Source organism: Cydia amplana, chromosome 20, assembly GCF_948474715.1.
Source record: "Cydia amplana chromosome 20, ilCydAmpl1.1, whole genome shotgun sequence".
Classification (NCBI taxonomy): domain Eukaryota; kingdom Metazoa; phylum Arthropoda; class Insecta; order Lepidoptera; family Tortricidae; genus Cydia; species Cydia amplana.
In genome coordinates this window covers 4,182,620-4,207,023 of record NC_086088.1, presented here as the reverse complement: position 1 = coordinate 4,207,023, position 24,404 = coordinate 4,182,620, and the positions used below count along the sequence as shown (strand labels likewise).

General features: G+C 41.0%; 1 protein-coding gene across 1 annotated transcript; it reads left to right on the top strand.

Moving 5' to 3' along the window:
• Positions 1 to 605: 605 nt before the first annotated feature.
• Positions 606 to 24,180, top strand: LOC134657377 (V-type proton ATPase subunit B). The gene is made up of 11 exons (XM_063512918.1): positions 606 to 700; positions 2,658 to 2,776; positions 5,229 to 5,358; positions 6,056 to 6,187; positions 7,543 to 7,667; positions 8,935 to 9,165; positions 18,154 to 18,256; positions 19,835 to 19,989; positions 21,737 to 21,874; positions 23,313 to 23,441; positions 23,952 to 24,180. The coding sequence occupies exons 1-11, from the start codon at positions 628 to 630 to the stop codon at positions 24,087 to 24,089; spliced, it is 1,473 nt and encodes a 490-aa protein (XP_063368988.1). The 5' UTR covers positions 606 to 627; the 3' UTR covers positions 24,090 to 24,180.
• The last annotated feature ends 224 nt before the right edge of the window (positions 24,181 to 24,404 follow it).

The window sequence follows — 24,404 nt, the reverse complement described above, 5'->3', positions numbered from 1 at the left end:
CCATCACAACCTCTTTGGACATAAACTTAAGTATAGTTTGTCAAAGGACTGTCTCATTTCAAACATAGACAGAGAGAATCATACTTGCACTATTTATACTAGTACTAGCACCCAAAAGAAAAGGATGAGTATAGTTTTTTGTGGTCTTACTCACTGACAAATTGGTTTGACCAATTATAAAAACAAAACACCCAACTTTATCTAAACTAGACAAGGATGTTCGCTTATTGTCTTTGTGTCGAATCTACCGGTGTAGTTCATCTTTAACCAAACATATGTACCAACCTAAAAATTCTAATATGACATTTTCACCAACATACAGGAAAAACTAGAGCTGCGTTCAGTATAATTATTATTTTACAAATATCTTTTGAAAGAAATTTAGAACTTATTATTGTATTTAATTCAAAATGAAAGTTTTATTGTCACCATCAATTAATATTAGGTGTCATAATCAAATTTAAATCAATTTCAGTTTTATTGATAGTCATAGAGTAACGTCATCTTGTGATGAGGTCACGTGACGGCACGTGAAGGAACATAGACAAGACATCCATTCGTCAGTTTTCAGGCGGACAGGACAGCGCAGTTTAGTGTTTTATTGAGCTGGTTGCCTGTGTACTCAAAATGAATAAGGCTCAGGCGACTAAGGAGCATGTTCTGGCAGTGTCCAGGGACTTCATATCCCAACCCCGTCTGAGTGAGTAAAATATATTAGCTTAATTATCCAGAAATTTGGTTCGTGGACGTCTTGGAACGTCATTCACTTGGTAACGTCAATTATCGATTTTGCTGCACCTTCCTTTGGTATTTTGTTATTTGTTAAATCAGAATAGTCTCTCAAATCATTTGTTTTTCCTTATTTTACGTGTATTTACGTTCCCGAAGTTCTGCAATGGCTTCTTTTTAGGGAGTTGTCAACCTTGGAAGTCTTATCTATGTAATTCGGATAGATCTTAGATCATGTATAGGTATTTAATTCACATAATTAGCTGTAACTCTAAAATTTAATGTTGAAAATTTGTTATCTAAGTCGAACCATAAGTAAAACGATGGATTATTCCATAATTGGTTGATGAAGTCCGAGGTTTAAAACAGAACTTTATGTTTAAGGTGCTAAGTTTTAATTTTGGTTAGCATGTCCAATTGTCAGTTTTGATCATATGACTACGGCTGTTCTGTAAAGATTTTAACTAAGATGTTTCATATTTAGATCATATTTAGACTGAATGTGTTTTATCTATTATTATTTTAATGATCAACTGGTTTTGTAATTCATGCACTCTTGACTTGAGTTCCTATAGGATTCATATACTTAATGGTTTTGATATCAGCTGATTGAATCATATTATAAAACTTAACATTCCTATGATTCTTTTATAGAATGTTACAAAAAGTACTTTATCTGGTAGAGATTTTTATCTAGAAAGTGTAGGTTTTACCAGTCATGTGATTATGTTTTTTAATTGTAGACTTAAATATTAAACAACCTCAAACTGGCCCCACTTGTATCTTGCAACGGTTGCTGGTAATAAGGTAATCTTTCTAAACAGAAAAGAGCCAAAGAGAGAGACAGAGACTATTATTTAAAGATTTTAAAACTAAAGTATAAAAAAAAACATTGACTTGATGGGGCAATTCAGAAACTTAATAAAACCTTAACATCAAAAACATTGCACCCAGAGACACCCACCTAATTCCACAATGGATGGTGTATAAGCTTTTTCAAATTAGATTTAACCCCTCACATGCTTAAACATGGATATGTCACCGTAAAATTGTAAACACTCGTCAGATTATAATCTTGCTAGTTAAATTATAAACTGACGGTAGGGAGATTATAAACTAACCTAACCTAACCTACGTTAGATTGTAAACTAACGGGTTCACAATCTTACGGTGTCAGATACATGCGCAAGAATTTAAATGTATTATTTTAGATATAATAATTTTGACAGGCCCCATACAAGGGGTTAATACAGTGTGCTATTTCAATCCTCACCCATATTCTGAAAGGAACATTGACATCTGATTAGCTGAAATCTAAGAAACAGACAATTTTTATTTCAGGAGTTCATAGTTTGTTTTTTTAGGAAAAATTGTTCAGTAACACAAAAAGGGTTGAAAAAGAATGCTGTAGTTATTTATGGTTATGATTTAATTATCGCGATAATCAACAGCGTTTCCCGTTAGTGTGGCCCAGGCATTAAAATACCACTCCAAAGTTAATGCTACTGCTAATCATGGCCCTAGTTTTCTATTAACTGGAACAAGACTGAACACAAGTTATTAACCTATTGACAGTCGGCTGTGGCCGTCATCGGAAAGTCTTGCCTAGGACGCCAACGACGGCTACAGCCATTGCAGTAGGGACTTACGCGAGATTCCGTAAAGTTCAATTTCGCTTGAATAATCGCGATCGCCTGGCGTCCAGGGTATGGCAAATTCCTTCGCTGTCTGCCGTTCGAAAGGTTAAATTTTTTTGCAAGGTCTACCTGCTATGTGGCAATGCTAACTTACAGTGTGAGCTGGCTGTCTGGCATTTAGGAGCTTATCTTATGTGAGTCACACCATAACCCAAGTATGATGAGGGAATTTACACTTGCGTACCTGCAAATATTTCTTTTTCAAGACTGAACACAAGTGTTTTAACGCAGCTTACAAGACGGTGTCGGGTGTCAACGGCCCCCTGGTCATCCTCGACGAGGTGAAGTTCCCTAAGTTCTCAGAGATCGTGCAGCTGAGACTTGCCGATGGAACCCTCCGATCCGGTCAGGTAATGATCATGTTCATTATGTGATCTGTCAATGAATGAATGATATCGTTCATTCACAATGAACATATGGTAAAAATAAGATCTTAATTTTAATTAAATACATTGCTTCCCATTATACATTCAGAGACCCCGAGAGATCTCCCTGAGGTCCTACTCAACATCAAAGGTTTGATAGGATTCCTCGAGGAGCTGGGCTGGCAGGACTAGCCCCTATCACGCAAAATAGGCGCAGGACGTCGAGTTGCGGAAAATCGCCCGTACTACAATACAATACAATATACATTCAGTTAATATAGACATGTGAAAATATTTCTCAGTGATATATAGTCACTCAGTCATTTAAAATTTTACAGAACTACTTTTTTATCACAAGCTTTTATTTAACTTGCAATGTACCTATGTGAATATGTACGAGGGGCGTTCAAAATATTCTCGGTATTGATATCTTACAACCTCTTCTAAAATTTATTTCGTTACTGGCCGCTAAGGTTTATTCATTGACATTAAAAAAAAGTATAATTCGAACCGAGATGTTCTTTTGTTTTTCTGCAATTGCTGAACAAACATGAACATCATGTGGGAATTGACAATGTTAACTAAATTAGAACATCGATGCGTGATAAAATTCTTGACAAAACAGGGTAAAAATCAAAAAACCATAAAAGAGGAAATGGATTGTGTTTACCGTGAGTCTGCTCCTTCTTTATCTACCATTCAAAAGTGGTCAAGCGAGTTTAAACGTGGAAGGGAGAGTGTTGAAGACGACCCTAGACCTGGCCGGCATGTAGTAGCTACTTCACAAGAAAATATTGATAAAGTGGAAAAACTTATATTGGAAGATGGTCGAGTGAAGGTAAAATCTATAGCACAAGTAACCAATCTCTCTATTGGTACCGTACATGATATTATCCATGACCATCTTAATATGTCAAAAGTAAGTGCAAGATGGGTTCCGCGAATGCTGACTCGGCTTCAAAAAGACATGCGTGTAGCTTGTTGTTCCGATTTTATTGACCTGTGCGGTGAAAATCCTGATGAGGTGCTGCAAAGAATAGTTACTGGAGATGAAACCTGGGTTCATCATTATGACCCAGAGAGTAAACAAGAGTCCATACAGTGGCACATTAAGGGTTCAGCTCATCCCAAGAAGTTCAAGGTCATCCCTTCAGCTGGCAAGGTCATGGCCACGATATTTTGGGATTGTGAAGGAGTATTACTGATCGATTATAAAGAAAAAGGTGTAAATATCACAGGACAGTACTACGCTAACATTCTACGTCAATTAAAGGATGCAATCAAAGAAAAGAGGCGAGGAAAGTTAACCAAAGGTGTTATGCTTCTGCATGACAACGCCCCCGTCCATACTGCTCATATTGCCAAGGCAGCTATTGTTGAATGTGGGTTTGAAACTGTTACTCACCCACCGTATAGTCCGGACTTAGCCCCCAGCGACTTCTTTTTGTTCCCCAATCTTAAAAAGGATCTGCGTGGAAATAAATTTTCCGATGATGAAGCATTGAAGGCGGCAGTGGAGGAGCATTTTTACACCAAAGATAAAAAATATTTTTATGCAGGATTAAAAAAAAATAATTGATCGATCTTTTAAGTGTATGAACATAGGGGGGGAGTATATTGAAAAATAAAAATATCAAACTTTTCGTACTTGTTTGTTTTCATTCTCATACCGAGAATATTTTGAACACCCCTCGTAGTTACGTTTGTACGGGTCAAATCTTGCAAGCTTAATTTGACCCACTTCCAATGATGCTGAAAATTTGCATACATATTGTAAGGCGGGTGACAATGCAATATTATGGTACCATCGAGCTGACCTAATGGAGACAGGAGGTGGCCATAGGAACTCTGTGATGTAACAATGCAACCTTATTGTGTTAGGGGTTTTTAGAATTGTCTTGATGAGTATTACTTGTGTAGTCAGCGATAAAACTGAAAACTGAAACATGACCAGGGGTCGAAATTATCCAGATAATTATAGTCTTTGATAATTATCGAGATAATTATCCCAGGTATGGATGGTGCTATATTTGTTTTCATTGATAGATTGAGGAGTTTTTTATTTTTTAGGTTATTATGAAATCGATAATTATCAGGCATAAAAATCACGATAATTATTAAGATAATTATAATTGATAATTATCCTTTCGAACCCTTGACATGACATTACAAATGAATGTTAAATTTAATATTAACTAGTGACTCGCCCCAGCTTCGCACGGGTTACACAAAACCTTTACGAATTATACACCAATTTCCGTACAATTTGTACCTATCAATATATAGATTAAGAAACTAGTATAAGTAACGAAACTGGGTCCTGTAACACAGGGTTTCCTAGATCAGGACACAGGGACGTGATTTACTGTATGTCTAAATTTATACAATAAACTTTTTTCATTTTTTCATTTCGATTGAAAATGTTGTTGTCATTTAGGTGTTGGAGGTCAGCGGCTCGAAGGCGGTCGTCCAAGTGTTCGAGGGCACCTCGGGCATCGACGCCAAGAACACTCTCTGCGAGTTCACCGGCGACATTCTGCGCACACCTGTCTCCGAGGATATGTTGGGTAAGCATGGATATTTTAGGAATCTGAAGAAAGAAGACTATGCAAATTTGCAAGCAACTTAACAAGGACATACTCTAGTGGAGAAACATTAAGGTAAGTGATGGAGCATAGAAATATTGAAGAAGCCTGTTTCCACACTTAGCCAGGCGTGTCTCACTCCGCGATTTCGTCGCTTTGCTACAGGTAGCTAAAAGTACATCCGTTCGGCCCCAATTTTGGGGAAAGCCATAAGCCGCGCGTGGCGCTGTCGCCACCTAGCGGCCATATCTGTGCTGATCGTAACAGACGCGTTTTGTTAGAGAGTGAGTCTTCTGTACTTAGTACTATTATTTATTCTGTGACTTAGCCAACAAATCGTCAGGTGACAAGCAAAACTCACTAAGTACCACCACAAGTTTATAGCCATTAGCCGTAGGTGTAAACTACATGAATTTACTAGCAAATTATGACGTCACTTAAGTAAGCAATTCACTTGAAGACTAATTCCCACCTCTGAAACTACATATCATTTTAAAAATATGTAAAATTAATTTGCCAACGTTTTCGTAGTGCTACACGCCTAGCCGATTCTAGCGTTTTCCCGCTTTGTAGAGGAAAACGACTACGAATAAAGTGACAAAGCGCCCGCGGGTTGTCGGCACTAGTCAATGTATTAATAGTATTTAAGTTATTTCGATGTTTTTGTTTTGTAACCCAGGTCGCGTGTTCAACGGCTCCGGAAAGCCCATCGACAAGGGTCCCCCGATCCTGGCCGAGGACTACCTGGACATCCAGGGCCAGCCCATCAACCCCTGGTCCCGTATCTACCCCGAGGAGATGATCCAGACTGGTATGTTCATATATTACTACTTTAACTTATCTTTTATCTTTTTAAGTTAAGATTAGTAGTTAAGTTTAGTATGTAATACAATGTCTTTTTAGTGAAACAGTTTAAATTTTTTTTTTTTACTCATTTTTATCGCGGAATTACAACAAGCAAGTTAAAACAAGCATACCGCCCGTCCGATGGTAAGCGGTTACCGTAGTCTATGGAGGCCTGTGACGTCAGCAACAGTGATGTCGACAATCGTAACACTTGTCTCCGTAGTGAAATAGGGGCCTGGCCATCACAGAAAGTCCGCCGAGGTCATGAATCTAGTATTAAACTGGATTGGGCATGAGTGGTGGGGATAACTGACAGAACGGGATAGACTTATGTATCTTTCAGTAGGAGTAGCAGCGAAAGCGCTATTATTGTTTGTCCTTGTCACAGTCTCACATTTTTTTTATTCCCCACCGTAAATTAGAATGGTGATTGGTCGAATTTATTTGTTGCCCACCATAACAAATAAATTTGCGACGCTATGATTGGTCGAATTTATATGTTTTGTCCCTCACGGGGGCACGCGTAGACTACTTCTATAGGATGCTACCTTCTATGGCCAAGGTCTACCACTTCCAACTTCTACTTCTCCTTTAAACACTTTGTTAGTCTTCTTTCACTTATTATTTCCACGTGACAAGACCATTTGTCTGTACTAAATGACTAAAAGAAACTAAATATCTGAAATTCTATTAAATATTCATGTTTTTCCTGTTGTTTGGTTTCAAAACTGAAGAAAGAAAGAAAGAAAGAAAGAAAGAAAGAAAGAAAGAAAGAAAGAAAGAAAGAAAATAAATTTATTCAGGACGCTTACAATATCGCTTAAATCTATTATTACACTTTATTATACTAAGCATAAACGTCACTGAAAAGGTCTCCCTTCAGCTTGGTGTCAAGTTACCTCTAGGTATCTTGACGCTGGTCTTCCGTGGAGACCTGTCCAAGAGATCGCATCAGTACGTAAACTTAACTAACATTATAAACTAAATCAAGGTCAGGATAGGAATAACAATATATATATATTTTTTTTTCAGTTCGACCTATTATATAAAATGTAATTAATATATATAATATCACTTATTTACTTAATACATATGTGTAAGACTAGTTTGAGTTTAGAGTTTACCCCGTGGTTGCATGGACTGAAAAATAATTAAAACTAAATAAAGATGAGAGTTGGCATTGGCACTTACAAGTGGTCTACTCTTTGAGCAGATTTCTGCAAATTTAAAATATACTTTTTGTATTTTATTTTAAAAGACAAAATTGCGTTTCTCAAGTTGGTTTACAATGGACACGTGATAATGATAGTGTTTGTGCAGGTATCTCCGCCATTGACGTGATGAACTCCATCGCCCGTGGACAGAAGATCCCCATCTTCTCGGCCGCCGGTCTGCCCCACAATGAAATTGCTGCCCAGATCTGTAGACAGGCCGGTCTGGTCAAGGTATGTTCATATCCTATACACACTTTTGGCATTATTGATTTATTAAATCTTTGGGAAACAATCAGGCTAAATACAAGTTGGATCAAGCTAACTTTGCAATGACTAAATGTGGAAATATCATCAGAAATATGATGAATTAGATGTTTATAGTAAAATTTTAACACTTTGTTTTGTCATACGCGAGGAAATTGCCTCGCGCGTATGCTCGGTCTGCGTGGACCCGGCTAATGCAGATTTAGCTTAGACGGACTCAAACCATTAGCTTGGAGTTTGAAAAGTCAATCAATCATTCAGTCTAAGTAACATTTAGTATATGACAGATAGTAGAATATGACCGAGCCATACTGCTCGAGTAAGATGTAGGGTTTAGTAGGTCTAAGACTAGGTCTTACATAGTTAAAAACCTGGGGCCTATACCACGAAACTTACAATTACAATTTACAAGTGACAAGTTACAAATAGGTATGTATTTAGTACAACTGGGCATATCACAAAATTTACAAATGACAAAATTGTAATAGACAATTTATACAAATATGTAAATTGTCGCGACAAATCTACAATTATGCGTATCACAAAATATTTGTGGAAATGTAAATACAAGTTGACTATTCTCTCGGCGTGTGTCAAGAGCATAATACAATTATTGTAGATCCATTCTACGGCAGTACTTTTTGTTTAGTTAAAATGTTCAGTACCAGAGTAAAAGCGTTAGTCTTAATATTTTACATGTTTTTGGTGGGAGGTTTCCGTCATTATATTGACTATTTATTTTTCACCTCAGCAGCTCGAACAAGGGTACTTTGCTACTTAAAAACAGTGAGCAAAATCGCATTTTGCTCACTGAGTGTGACAAAATGAGCAAAATGCGATTTTGCTCACTCAGTGAGCAAAATGCGATTTTGCTCACTGTTTTTAAGTAGCAAAGTACCCTTGTTCGAGCTGCTGAGGTGAAAATTTAATTGTTGGTATATCTTAAGAAAACATGAGTGAATAGAGGTAAGTGATGAAGAAGGAATACATTTTTCGGGTTCTCTAATATGTTCTCACTGCTGAGGTGAAAAATGTTGTGTACTACACGAGATCAAAGTTATTTACATCTCGTGCGCTTTTGAGTCCCTTACTACGCTCAAGATTCTAAATTAGATTCACTCGCTACGCTCGTGAATCTATTATAGAATCTTTCGCTTGCACGGGACTCAAAATAAGCACTCGAAGAAATATCAAACTTTGATCTCTTGTTGTACAAATAACTATTCTCCACCAGCAAACTGGAAAATCCGTGATCGACGAGCACGAAGACAACTTCGCCATCGTGTTCGCCGCCATGGGTGTCAACATGGAGACCGCGCGCTTCTTCAAGCAGGACTTCGAGGAGAACGGCTCCATGGAGAACGTGTGCCTGTTCCTCAACTTGGCCAACGACCCCACCATCGAGAGAATCATTACTCCGCGTCTGGCGCTCACTGCCGCCGAGTTCTTGGCCTACCAGTGCGAGGTTAGTTCATTGAAAAGACCTAGTTTTACTTCTTAAAGATTTCCACAGGGTATACCTTCGATTCTGTCTTGTTCAGGCGTTTGAAGTAAAATGGTGTTTTTCGACCATGTACTCTGCTTCCGTCGATGATAGTGCTACGATAAATTTTGTCTGATGTCGATGTTTTTTTTAATCTACTTGTTATTATTAGTACGCTTTGTATAAATCGTCTGGTTAGTGATCATCTGGTCTAATATAAGGTAAGCAAGTATTTCTTAGGCTCATTTAATTGCTCCGGAGACTACAGCATCCCAGAATGGAGTGGACCCTAAAGGTGTCATAGCGTGTGAATATGGAGACCGCGCGCTTCTTCAAGCAGGACTTCGAGGAGAACGGCTCCATGGAGAACGTGTGCCTGTTCCTCAACTTGGCCAACGACCCCACCATCGAGAGAATCATTACTCCGCGTCTGGCGCTCACTGCCGCCGAGTTCTTGGCCTACCAGTGCGAGGTTAGTTCATTGAAAAGACCTAGTTTTACTTCTTAAAGATTTCCACAGGGTATACCTTCGATTCTGTCTTGTTCAGGCGTTTGAAGTAAAATGGTGTTTTTCGACCATGTACTCTGCTTCCGTCGATGATAGTGCTACGATAAATTTTGTCTGATGTCGATGTTTTTTTTAATCTACTTGTTATTATTAGTACGCTTTGTATAAATCGTCTGGTTAGTGATCATCTGGTCTAATATAAGGTAAGCAAGTATTTCTTAGGCTCATTTAATTGCTCCGGAGACTACAGCATCCCAGAATGGAGTGGACCCTAAAGGTGTCATAGCGTGTGAATATGGAGACCGCGCGCTTCTTCAAGCAGGACTTCGAGGAGAACGGCTCCATGGAGAACGTGTGCCTGTTCCTCAACTTGGCCAACGACCCCACCATCGAGAGAATCATTACTCCGCGTCTGGCGCTCACTGCCGCCGAGTTCTTGGCCTACCAGTGCGAGGTTAGTTCATTGAAAAGACCTAGTTTTACTTCTTAAAGATTTCCACAGGGTATACCTTCGATTCTGTCTTGTTCAGGCGTTTGAAGTAAAATGGTGTTTTTCGACCATGTACTCTGCTTCCGTCGATGATAGTGCTACGATAAATTTTGTCTGATGTCGATGTTTTTTTTAATCTACTTGTTATTATTAGTACGCTTCGTATAAATCGTCTGGTTGGTGATCATCTGGTCTAGTATAAGGTAAGCAAGTATTTCTTAGGCTCATTTAATTGCTCCGGAGACTACAGCATCCCAGAATGGAGTGGACCCTAAAGGTGTCATAGCGTGTGAATATGGAGACCGCGCGCTTCTTCAAGCAGGACTTCGAGGAGAACGGCTCCATGGAGAACGTGTGCCTGTTCCTCAACTTGGCCAACGACCCCACCATCGAGAGAATCATTACTCCGCGTCTGGCGCTCACTGCCGCTGAGTTCTTGGCCTACCAGTGCGAGGTTAGTTCATTGAAAAGACCTAGTTTTACTTCTTAAAGATTTCCACAGGGTATACCTTCGATTCTGTCTTGTTCAGGCGTTTGAAGTAAAATGGTGTTTTTCGACCATGTACTCTGCTTCCGTCGATGATAGTGCTACGATAAATTTTGTCTGATGTCGATGTTTTTTTTAATCTACTTGTTATTATTAGTACGCTTCGTATAAATCGTCTGGTTGGTGATCATCTGGTCTAGTATAAGGTAAGCAAGTATTTCTTAGGCTCATTTAATTGCTCCGGAGACTACAGCATCCCAGAATGGAGTGGACCCTAAAGGTGTCATAGCGTGTGAATATGGAGACCGCGCGCTTCTTCAAGCAGGACTTCGAGGAGAACGGCTCCATGGAGAACGTGTGCCTGTTCCTCAACTTGGCCAACGACCCCACCATCGAGAGAATCATTACTCCGCGTCTGGCGCTCACTGCCGCTGAGTTCTTGGCCTACCAGTGCGAGGTTAGTTCATTGAAAAGACCTAGTTTTACTTCTTAAAGATTTCCACAGGGTATACCTTCGATTCTGTCTTGTTCAGGCGTTTGAAGTAAAATGGTGTTTTTCGACCATGTACTCTGCTTCCGTCGATGATAGTGCTACGATAAATTTTGTCTGATGTCGATGTTTTTTTTAATCTACTTGTTATTATTAGTACGCTTCGTATAAATCGTCTGGTTGGTGATCATCTGGTCTAGTATAAGGTAAGCAAGTATTTCTTAGGCTCATTTAATTGCTCCGGAGACTACAGCATCCCAGAATGGAGTGGACCCTAAAGGTGTCATAGCGTGTGAATATGGAGACCGCGCGCTTCTTCAAGCAGGACTTCGAGGAGAACGGCTCCATGGAGAACGTGTGCCTGTTCCTCAACTTGGCCAACGACCCCACCATCGAGAGAATCATTACTCCGCGTCTGGCGCTCACTGCCGCCGAGTTCTTGGCCTACCAGTGCGAGGTTCGTTCATTGAAAAGACCTAGTTTTACTTCTTAAAGATTTCCACAGGGTATACCTTCGATTCTGTCTTGTTCAGGCGTTTGAAGTAAAATGGTGTTTTTCGACCATGTACTCTGCTTCCGTCGATGATAGTGCTACGATAAATTTTGTCTGATGTCGATGTTTTTTTTAATCTACTTGTTATTATTAGTACGCTTCGTATAAATCGTCTGGTTGGTGATCATCTGGTCTAGTATAAGGTAAGCAAGTATTTCTTAGGCTCATTTAATTGCTCCGGAGACTACAGCATCCCAGAATGGAGTGGACCCTAAAGGTGTCATAGCGTGTGAATATGGAGACCGCGCGCTTCTTCAAGCAGGACTTCGAGGAGAACGGCTCCATGGAGAACGTGTGCCTGTTCCTCAACTTGGCCAACGACCCCACCATCGAGAGAATCATTACTCCGCGTCTGGCGCTCACTGCCGCCGAGTTCTTGGCCTACCAGTGCGAGGTTAGTTCATTGAAAAGACCTAGTTTTACTTCTTAAAGATTTCCACAGGGTATACCTTCGATTCTGTCTTGTTCAGGCGTTTGAAGTAAAATGGTGTTTTTCGACCATGTACTCTGCTTCCGTCGATGATAGTGCTACGATAAATTTTGTCTGATGTCGATGTTTTTTTGAATCTACTTGTTATTATTAGTACGCTTTGTATAAATCGTCTGGTTGGTGATCATCTGGTCTAGTATAAGGTAAGCAAGTATTTCTTAGGCTCATTTAACTGGTCCGGAGACTACAGCATCCCAGAATGGAGTGGACCCTAAAGGTGTCATAGCGTGTGAATATGGAGACCGCGCGCTTCTTCAAGCAGGACTTCGAGGAGAACGGCTCCATGGAGAACGTGTGCCTGTTCCTCAACTTGGCCAACGACCCCACCATCGAGAGAATCATTACTCCGCGTCTGGCGCTCACTGCCGCCGAGTTCTTGGCCTACCAGTGCGAGGTTAGTTCATTGAAAAGACCTAGTTTTACTTCTTAAAGATTTCCACAGGGTATACCTTCGATTCTGTCTTGTTCAGGCGTTTGAAGTAAAATGGTGTTTTTCGACCATGTACTCTGCTTCCGTCGATGATAGTGCTACGATAAATTTTGTCTGATGTCGATGTTTTTTTTAATCTACTTGTTATTATTAGTACGCTTTGTATAAATCGTCTGGTTGGTGATCATCTGGTCTAGTATAAGGTAAGCAAGTATTTCTTAGGCTCATTTAACTGGTCCGGAGACTACAGCATCCCAGAATGGAGTGGACCCTAAAGGTGTCATAGCGTGTGAATATGGAGACCGCGCGCTTCTTCAAGCAGGACTTCGAGGAGAACGGCTCCATGGAGAACGTGTGCCTGTTCCTCAACTTGGCCAACGACCCCACCATCGAGAGAATCATTACTCCGCGTCTGGCGCTCACTGCCGCCGAGTTCTTGGCCTACCAGTGCGAGGTTAGTTCATTGAAAAGACCTAGTTTTACTTCTTAAAGATTTCCACAGGGTATACCTTCGATTCTGTCTTGTTCAGGCGTTTGAAGTAAAATGGTGTTTTTCGACCATGTACTCTGCTTCCGTCGATGATAGTGCTACGATAAATTTTGTCTGATGTCGATGTTTTTTTTAATCTACTTGTTATTATTAGTACGCTTTGTATAAATCGTCTGGTTGGTGATCATCTGGTCTAGTATAAGGTAAGCAAGTATTTCTTAGGCTCATTTAACTGGTCCGGAGACTACAGCATCCCAGAATGGAGTGGACCCTAAAGGTGTCATAGCGTGTGAATATGGAGACCGCGCGCTTCTTCAAGCAGGACTTCGAGGAGAACGGCTCCATGGAGAACGTGTGCCTGTTCCTCAACTTGGCCAACGACCCCACCATCGAGAGAATCATTACTCCGCGTCTGGCGCTCACTGCCGCCGAGTTCTTGGCCTACCAGTGCGAGGTTAGTTCATTGAAAAGACCTAGTTTTACTTCTTAAAGATTTCCACAGGGTATACCTTCGATTCTGTCTTATTCAGGCGTTTGAAGTAAAATGGTGTTTTTCGACCATGTACTCTGCTTCCGTCGATGATAGTGCTACGATAAATTTTGTCTGATGTCGATGTTTTTTTTAATCTACTTGTTATTATTAGTACGCTTTGTATAAATCGTCTGGTTAGTGATCATCTGGTCTAATATAAGGTAAGCAAGTATTTCTTAGGCTCATTTAATTGCTCCGGAGACTACAGCATCCCAGAATGGAGTGGACCCTAAAGGTGTCATAGCGTGTGAATATGGAGACCGCGCGCTTCTTCAAGCAGGACTTCGAGGAGAACGGCTCCATGGAGAACGTGTGCCTGTTCCTCAACTTGGCCAACGACCCCACCATCGAGAGAATCATTACTCCGCGTCTGGCGCTCACTGCCGCTGAGTTCTTGGCCTACCAGTGCGAGGTTCGTTCATTAAAAAGACCTAGTTTTACTTCTTAAAGATTTCCACAGGGTATACCTTCGATTCTGTCTTGTTTTCAGGCATTTGAAGTAAAATGGTGTTTTTCGACCATGTACTCTGCTTCCGTCGATGATAGTGCTACGATAAATTTTGTCTGATGTCGATGTTTTTTTATGTACTGGTTATTATTAGTACACTTCGTATAAATCGTCTGGTTAGTGATCATCTGGTCTAGTATAAGGTAAGCAAGTATTTCTTAGGCTCATTTAATTGCTCCGGAGACTACAACATCCCAGAATGGAGTGGACCCTAAAGGTGTCATAGCGTGTGAATATGGATACCGCGCGTTTCTTCAAGCAGGACTTCGAGGAGAACGGCTCCATGGAGAACGTGTGCCTGTTCCTCAACTTGGCCAACGACCCCACCATCGAGAGAATTATTACCCCGCGTCTGGCGCTGACTGCCGCTGAGTTCTTGGCCTACCAGTGCGAGGTTCGTTCATTAAAAAGACCTAGTTTTACTTCTTAAAGATTTCCACAGGGTATACCTTCGATTCTGTCTTGTTCAGGCGTTTGAAGTAAAATGGTGTTTTTCGACCATGTACTCTGCTTCCGTCGATGATAGTGCTACGATAAATTTTGTCTGATGTCGATGTTTTTTTTAATCTACTTGTTATTATTAGTACGCTTCGTATAAATCGTCTGGTTGGTGATCATCTGGTCTAGTATAAGGTAAGCAAGTATTTCTTAGGCTCATTTAACTGGTCCGGAGACTACAGCATCCCAGAATGGAGTGGACCCTAAAGGTGTCATAGCGTGTGAATATGGAGACCGCGCACTTCTTCAAGCAGGACTTCGAGGAGAACGGCTCCATGGAGAACGTGTGCCTGTTCCTCAACTTGGCCAACGACCCCACCATCGAGAGAATTATTACTCCGCGTCTGGCGCTGACTGCCGCTGAGTTCTTGGCCTACCAGTGCGAGGTTCGTTCATTAAAAAGACCTAGTTTTACTTCTTAAAGATTTCCACAGGGTATACCTTCGATTCTGTCTTGTTCAGGCGTTTGAAGTAAAATGGTGTTTTTCGACCATGTACTCTGCTTCCGTCGATGATAGTGCTACGATAAATTTTGTCTGATGTCGATGTTTTTTTATGTACTGGTTATTATTAGTACACTTCGTATAAATCGTCTGGTTAGTGATCATCTGGTCTAATATAAGGTAAGCAAGTATTTCTTAGGCTCATTTAATTGCTCCGGAGACTACAGCATCCCAGAATGGAGTGGACCCTAAAGGTGTCATAGCGTGTGAATATGGACACCGCCCGCTTCTTCAAGCAGGACTTCGAGGAGAACGGCTCCATGGAGAACGTGTGCCTGTTCCTCAACTTGGCCAACGACCCCACCATCGAGAGAATCATTACTCCGCGTCTGGCGCTCACTGCCGCTGAGTTCTTGGCCTACCAGTGCGAGGTTAGTTCATTAAAAAGACCTAGATTTACTTCTTAAAGATTTCCACAGGTTTTCAACAGTTTTTTTAGTCTTGACCAGGTTATACCTTCGATTCTGTCTTATACAGGCGTTTGAAGTAAAATGGTGTTTTTCGACCATGTACTCTGCTTCCGTCGATGATAGTGCTACGATAAATTTTGTCTGATGTCGATGTTTTTTTATCTACTTGTTATTATTAGTACACTTCGTATAAATCGTCTGGTTAGTGATCATCTGGTCTAGTATAAGGTAAGCAAGTATTTCTTAGGCTCATTTAATTGCTCCGGAGACTACAACATCCCAGAATGGAGTGGACCCTAAAGGTGTCATAGCGTGTGAATATGGATACCGCGCGTTTCTTCAAGCAGGACTTCGAGGAGAACGGCTCCATGGAGAACGTGTGCCTGTTCCTCAACTTGGCCAACGACCCCACCATCGAGAAAATCATTACTCCGCGTCTGGCGCTCACTGCCGCTGAGTTCTTGGCCTACCAGTGCGAGGTTCGTTCATTAAAAAGACCTAGTTTTACTTCTTAAAGATTTCCACAGGGTATACCTTCGATTCTGTCTTGTTCAGGCGTTTGAAGTAAAATGGTGTTTTTCGACCATGTACTCTGCTTCCGTCGATGATAGTGCTACGATAAATTTTGTCTGATGTCGATGTTTTTTTTAATCTACTTGTTATTATTAGTACGCTTCGTATAAATCGTCTGGTTGGTGATCATCTGGTCTAGTATAAGGTAAGCAAGTATTTCTTAGGCTCATTTAACTGGTCCGGAGACTACAGCATCCCAGAATGGAGTGGACCCTAAAGGTGTCATAGCGTGTGAATATGGAGACCGCGCGCTTCTTCAAGCAGGACTTCGAGGAGAACGGCTCCATGGAGAACGTGTGCCTGTTCCTCAACTTGGCCAACGACCCCACCATCGAGAGAATCATTACTCCGCGTCTGGCGCTGACTGCCGCTGAGTTCTTGGCCTACCAGTGCGAGGTTCGTTCATTAAAAAGACCTAGTTTTACTTCTTAAAGATTTCCACAGGGTATACCTTCGATTCTGTCTTGTTCAGGCGTTTGAAGTAAAATGGTGTTTTTCGACCATGTACTCTGCTTCCGTCGATGATAGTGCTACGATAAATTTTGTCTGATGTCGATGTTTTTTTTAATCTACTTGTTATTATTAGTACGCTTTGTATAAATCGTCTGGTTAGTGATCATCTGGTCTAATATAAGGTAAGCAAGTATTTCTTAGGCTCATTTAATTGCTCCGGAGACTACAGCATCCCAGAATGGAGTGGACCCTAAAGGTGTCATAGCGTGTGAATATGGAGACCGCGCGCTTCTTCAAGCAGGACTTCGAGGAGAACGGCTCCATGGAGAACGTGTGCCTGTTCCTCAACTTGGCCAACGACCCCACCATCGAGAGAATCATTACTCCGCGTCTGGCGCTCACTGCCGCTGAGTTCTTGGCCTACCAGTGCGAGGTTCGTTCATTAAAAAGACCTAGATTTACTTCTTAAAGATTTCCACAGCTTTTAAACAGTTTTTTTTTCAGTCTTGTCCAGGGTATACCTTCGAATCCCTCTTGTCCAGGGTATACCTTCGATTCTGTCTTGTCCAGGCCTTTGAAGTCAAATGGTGTTTTTCGACCATGTACTCTGCTTCCGTCGATGATAAGGCTACAATAAGTTTCGTTTCATGTCTGTCTTTTCCATTTGGTTTTATGATAGTGCAAGACTTCGGGCTCATTAAATTGGGTAATTTAAGTCCGCTTTTTTCGGCGACAATGCAACGATATCCTGTTTAGTCTTCTGTTTAAAATCACTGTGAATCGCAATTACCCATATATTATTTAAAAAAATTGTCGTTTATATATAACTAGCTGTTGCCCGCGACTTCGTACCCGTCGATTAGTATATTTTCCCCATACAAACTTTGGACCCCCATTTCACCCCTTTAGGGGATGAATTTTGAAAAATCCTTTCTTAGTGGACCCCTAGACGTTATAAGGAACCTACTTGCCAAATATGGACTTTCTAGTCCCAGCGTTGGGCTGTGCGTTGATTTAAGTCAGTCAGTCAGGTCTTTCACGTTTATATATATAGATGATTATATCCTTAATTGCAGTAACGCCTAATTGACAACCAGATAATACATTGTGTTTCAAGACTGCATATCTAAAGCTTTGGATTCCTCCGAAAACGGTGCCGTCATATTACGGTCGCTATATAGCGTTGACTGACGTCACTAGAACGTTGTCTATGTAAACAAGATGGCGCGGTTTCCTAGACGGCGTTACGTTACGTTGATTGTCAACGTAACGTAACATGACGGTGTCAATAGTTTCGTGAACGTTTTATTAGATAGCGGTGACGCCATTTTGAATAAATGACACGAGATTTGAATAAATGATTTTTCAAATTTGCCGCTTTGACCTTGGTGGATGACGGTGTGTTATGACGCCGTGGTACTTTCCACATGTCGCCACCGTAAAGACGGCCGTCTTTTGCTGCCGCTATATGACGGCCGTCATATGACGGCACCGTTTTCGGAGGAATCCAAAGCTTAAAGCACACATTTGTAAAAACATATATGATTGCCAACAGAAACACGTGCTGGTCATCTTGACCGACATGTCCTCGTACGCCGAGGCGCTGCGTGAGGTGTCCGCTGCCCGCGAGGAGGTGCCCGGCCGACGTGGCTTCCCAGGTACCCTATACATACATACATACATACATACATACATACATACATACATACATATTCAATTCAATTCTTTATTTTTAAATTTAGGCATTAATATAATGCACTTATGAATGTCAAAAAAAGTACAGTTGTACAGAATTCAAATTAAACATTACGTACTACGTATTACGTACTACGTACTACGTATTACATACATAGTCAAACTTAAATCTTCTCGGGGCAGAGGTGTAGGGTTGGAGCCGGTCTACCTAGCTTTATTTGACGTTCATAAGCGCATTGTAATTATGCCTACTTGAATAAACTATCTTTTATCTTTATCTTATCTTATCTTATCTTATCTTTATCTTAGGTTTCCAAGACGGAAATTATGATATTACGGATTTAAATATGTATGTCCATAAAAAAATGGTTTTTTTTTGATACTGTCTTTTAAAGAACAGATTTTTACTGTCACGTCAAACACATTATTTTAAGCTTGAGTAAGATTAAGAAGAGAATCCTAATTGCAGAAGTATGAATCCGCTATGTGAATTGTGATGTGTCAAAGTTTGAGAAAGGAAGAGCTGAAGTAATATATTTAGCAGGATTTTAGCGTACGATTTCGGTTTCGAAAATCAAGCACACGTAGGATTTTAAGTCAACGTATTGTTTGTCATATTATCATTAGTCATAAAACTGAAACCGCTAACTTTAGCGGATTCGTTAGATTATCGTATAGATAGGTTTGTTTTATGGCAATCCTGGAAAGTGACGCGTTTCTGAGGTAAATGAATTATGTATGACTAACGGAAATGCGGGCAAACTATACATTAGACATAACTTTTTGGTGAACAATAGAGACTCCATTCAAGCTTGTAGTGCGTTTATGTATGTATATTATTTATGCGTTTATGTTTATGTTTTTTTTAATCAAATTTCTGTTACATCTTATGTGTATAGGTAATTGCATGAATTCTATAGTAATTTAAATTGTATTTTTTCCTTATTTTCTCGTAATGCATGTTAATTATAAGATGTTTTTTTTTAAAGATGTGTCCCGCCGAGTTTGTTGCCCGTCCCATATTGGGATACCCTCCTCCAATTGAGGGGGGATTTAAATCTTCTCGGGGCTGAGGTGTAGGGTTGGAGCCGGTTAGCTTTATTTGACGTTCATACGCGCATTGTAATTATGCCTACTTGAATAAACTATCTTTTTATCTTTATCTTTATGAATCATCTTCATCTTCCTTGCGTTGTCCCGGCATTTTGCCACGGCTCATGGGAGCCTGGGGTCCCGCTTGGCAACTAATCCCAGTAACTGGCGTGGGCACTAGTTTTCACGAAAGCGACTGCCATCTGACCTTCCAACCCAGAGGGTAAACTAGGCCCGTATTGGGATTAGTCCGGTTTCCTCACGATGTTTTCCTTCACCGAAAAGCGACTGGTAAATATCAAATGATATTTCGTTCCGAAAAACTCATTGGTACGAGCCGGGGTTCGAACCCGCGACCTCCGGATTGCAAGTCGCACGCTCTTGCCGCTAGGCCACCAGCGCTTCTCTTATCTTTACGAATAAAGCCATTTATATTTTCGTGTGTCCAGGTTACATGTACACGGATTTGGCCACCATTTACGAGCGCGCCGGCCGCGTCGAGGGCCGTAACGGCTCCATTACGCAGATCCCCATCCTGACGATGCCGAACGATGACATCACGCATCCCATCCCCGATTTGACCGGCTACATTACTGAGGGACAGGTAAACATTTATCTAGATTCTAGATTAATCTGGAAATCATGAGAATATTATACACATTTTGCCTATTTTTAAAGTGAAAACTTCTTTAGCGGCGCTGTGCACTATTTGAGGTGGGGAAAAAATGTTAAACTCGCGACAGATCACGTGACCGTAAGACGGACACGTGACCTGATCGAAAAACTTACAATGTCGTTGAGTTTTTCTTTATTGATTTAAATGCCATTTGGTGAGTTCCATCTAACTGGTATTAATATAACTCGAGTACTAACAGTGATGTGCTTAGGGGTTTCAAGTAATGCGACGAAATAACGCTAGATGGCGTTAACCTCAATTATACATAGTGCTGCAGACATTTTGCAATAGTGATTGAGTTTTCACTTCTGCCAGCACTCCCGGAGTGCAACCCGTTGTTTTTTACTTTTTCACGGACATGGAAGAGAACGATCATATCTGAGGATGCCAAAGACCGGGTAAAGTGAAGACTGAGCAGGAAAGCGGACCCTGGCGTTAGGCCGGGAAAACGCTAGGTCGAAGAAGACTTTAAGCTCTCGCGTTTTGTACCAGGGATGTTGCGAATATCCGCATCCGCATCCGCGGAACTTCCGGATTATTTTCAACATCCGCATAAAATCGATGCGGATTTAATGCGGATGCGGATGTGGAACAGGTCGGTACAGGAACGTCTTAACATCGGCGTAAGTGCTAGACTGCTAGGTAATTTAGTCATTAACCAAAAATACCTATTAGAAATGAGCAGTCAAACGTGAGTGGGACTTAATGTACGGAACCCTTGGAACGCGAGTCCGACTCGCACTTGGCCGGTTTTTTGAAATAAAAATTACTAAAATGTAATATTTGACGTTTTTTATGGTACTATCTTGACATCCGCATCCGCATCCGCACCCGCATCCGCGGATGTGAGCCTTTAATAATCCGCGTCCGCGGATGTCAAAAAATCGGCATCCGCAACATCCCTGTTTTGTACACATAATATTATTTAATTTCACAAACACTTCTAACGCGATATATTTTCATTGTTCAGCTGAAACGTCGGAATTTAAGGTAAAAACAATGAAAATATATCGCGTTAGACCCGTTTGTGATATTAAATATGTGTACAAAACGCGAGAGTTTAAAGTTTTCTTGCGTTGCAGCCAGGGGAACTCTGAAATTGTTATGACCTAAAATCTTGCAGTTTTATAGCGAAAATTGGCAAGAATTTTACTTGAAATTCAGCCAGAATATAGGAGTCGTAATGGTCTGAATACTGGCCTTCAGCCAGTTAGGAGTTACTCGAACTTATCTATGCAATAAACCATTTTAGTCGATGGCTGAATTCCCGAATAATTACAGATTGAGTTGTTTTAGACTTAATTGTTAAGTTTGGATTAAAAATTAGCTCTAAACTAAAACTGATGTCTTTCTCGTGGATAATATAATAGTATTTGGGTAAATTTTACGGCTTCATCATACTAATAGCTGTATCTAGAAATAAAACCGAACATGCCAGTAAGGGTCCAATAAGAAAACTTGATTTTAATATACATTTATTTTACGATGTCCACAGGAAAGTCCCATAAAACTAATCCCCCACCATCCAATCCATCCAACTGTCCAATTTCTTGGTCCAATGTGCAATGTGTGTGTTTTGTAAGACGCAAATACACATTGGACAACAAAAATAGGACAGGTGGAATGCGTATAGTGTATGACTAACTGTCCAATAAATCCTACCATTACTTTACAGATCTACGTCGACCGTCAGCTCCACAACAGGCAGATCTACCCGCCAGTGAACGTGCTGCCTTCCCTGTCCCGTCTGATGAAGTCCGCCATCGGCGAGGGCATGACCCGCCGCGACCACTCCGACGTGTCCAACCAGCTGGTATGTTTACTATACATTTTAGAACATCTACTGTCAGCTACAACAGGCAGATCTACCCGTCAGTGAACTGCCTTCCCTGTCCCGTCTGATGAAGTCCGCCATCGGCGAGGGCATGACCCGCCGCGACCACTCCGACGTGTCCAACCAGCTGGTATTTTCACTATACATTGTCATAGAGAAAAAAATACATAGAGTGCTCACTCCATTAATCAGTTCAGACTATTAATTTCAGTGTCTACATCTAGCATCGAGTAGCGGAACTATCAGTACTGCTACTTGACAATAGATGTAGCACCGACCGGAAAGTCTTATCTCAACAGCATAAGACTTTCCGGTCGGTGGCTACATCTATTGTCAAGTAGCAGTACTGATAGTTCCGCTACTAGATGCTAGATGCTAATAGTCTTTTTGGTACTAAAACTGATGTATGGAGTGAGCACTCTATGTATTTTTTTCTCTATGACATTGTAGAACATCTACTGTCAGCTACAACAGGCAGATCTACCCGCCAGACCACTCCGACGTGTCCAACCAGCTGGTATGTTGAGGATTTCATGAAGCCATGTCAACATATTCCAACTAAGGCCAAGGCTTGAAAATTTCAACGAGACGACTCCGAAGTTCTGCTGTATATTACACACTTCTTGAAAAAACGATCTGCATAAGATTTTTCAGACACCAGGGACCTGTAGGTATTTGTAGAAGAGAGGTTTTTAGAATCGCACTTTAGCGGCGGAGACAAGTCGATAATTATGAAACTGTCACGGCTCATCAAACTAGCACACTACCATTCTTCCACCATCATTTTGATTTATTCACCATGATTTATTCATCATTTTATCACCCCAAAATTGCGAGATTTTTTTCTAAGGCTTTCACGGAATAATTTCAGATATATGTAATGTATAAACTGTAACTATATAAACTATTTACATTTAATGTACTACTACATATTTAATGGCTCTTAACATAATGCGTAAACGTGGAGTCACGGGACAGGCTTAGCCTAGTGTGATCCACAAAATTGATACATATAACATATGTAATTGCCTGATTTCAAAAATAAAATTTTACTTTTACTTTACTTTTATATAGATCAGTGTCATGATGATGACAATGTAGACATGTACATAATTTTGGAAAGAGATTCCAATGCTTAATTTTGGGCCGCGTGGAATGTGGCTTACTAGAGTCTGGCTAATGAAAGTTGAGCCTGAGATAACGCGGGAATTTCAATAAAAACCGCACCTGGCAATAAAATTACTATGAAATTAAATGACATCTTGAAACTGACAGCTTATTTGATAGGAAAAAAAGTTGCCATATAAAAAGTTTTAAATAAATCTCAGGCTCAACTTTCATTAGCCAGACTCTATCTGCCAACCTTCACAGCTATTGTACCATTACAAAGATGCTAATTAGTATAATTCCCCCACAGTACGCGTGTTACGCCATCGGCAAGGACGTGCAGGCCATGAAGGCCGTGGTGGGCGAGGAGGCGCTCACGCCCGACGACCTGCTCTACCTAGAGTTCCTCACCAAGTTCGAGAAGAACTTCATCACCCAGGTAACGCGCTGGCTATTTGTCTATGGTGCATGAAAAACGCGGGAACGCCAAATGTCACTATGACAGTTTTGAGTATTTTTAAAGCTGTATCAGACGGACCGCGACCTTGGTCCGGTTAAGCTTTGGTTTCCTCCGAAAGCGGTGCCGTCATATAGCGGCCGTCTCCATACAAATACTACGACATCCATATTTAGCCGTATTATTTAGTATGGAGACGGCCGCTATATGACGGCACCGCTATCCTAGGAAAACCGATCTTTAGCATATATCTTAATCGCTCTTTAGCTGCGTCCTTAAGGGACGTACGGTGGACCACTTTACACACGGTCGGGCCGGTCTCGGACTCCGATTGGGCTGTATTTTTTTCACTCTGGTTTTTCTAAACCAAAAAAATACATAATATTCTTATTAAAAAACATAGATCAGATATATGAATTGATTATCCATTCAGTGAGTCCAGAAGATATACCATAGACTAAATTGCTTAACGTTTACTTCTTCTTCCCACAGGGTAACTACGAGAACCGCACAGTATTCGAGTCGCTCGACATCGGCTGGCAGCTGCTCCGCATCTTCCCCAAGGAGATGCTGAAGCGTATCCCCGCCTCCACCCTCGCAGAGTTCTACCCCCGCGACTCGCGCCACTAAACGCGCCGCCAGCGTGACCGCCATTTTGAACTTGTCAACTTGTCTATGGTCAAAAGCGCGGGAGCGCTAAACGTCACTTTGACAGCTTTGAGGCAGCGTGACCGCCATTTTGAACTTGTCAACTTGTCTATGGTCAAAAGCGCGGGAGCGCTAAACGTCACTTTGACAGCTTTGAGGCGTTTTTCGGACGGTTGACCTTTTTACTGTCGTAAAATGAGGTGATTTTTCGAAATTCAAAATTGTTCGGCCTATAAAGGTGTATTTACTGCCAGAGGTGCTGCAAATTTAAAGATTAAATTTTCAAATTCATCACAT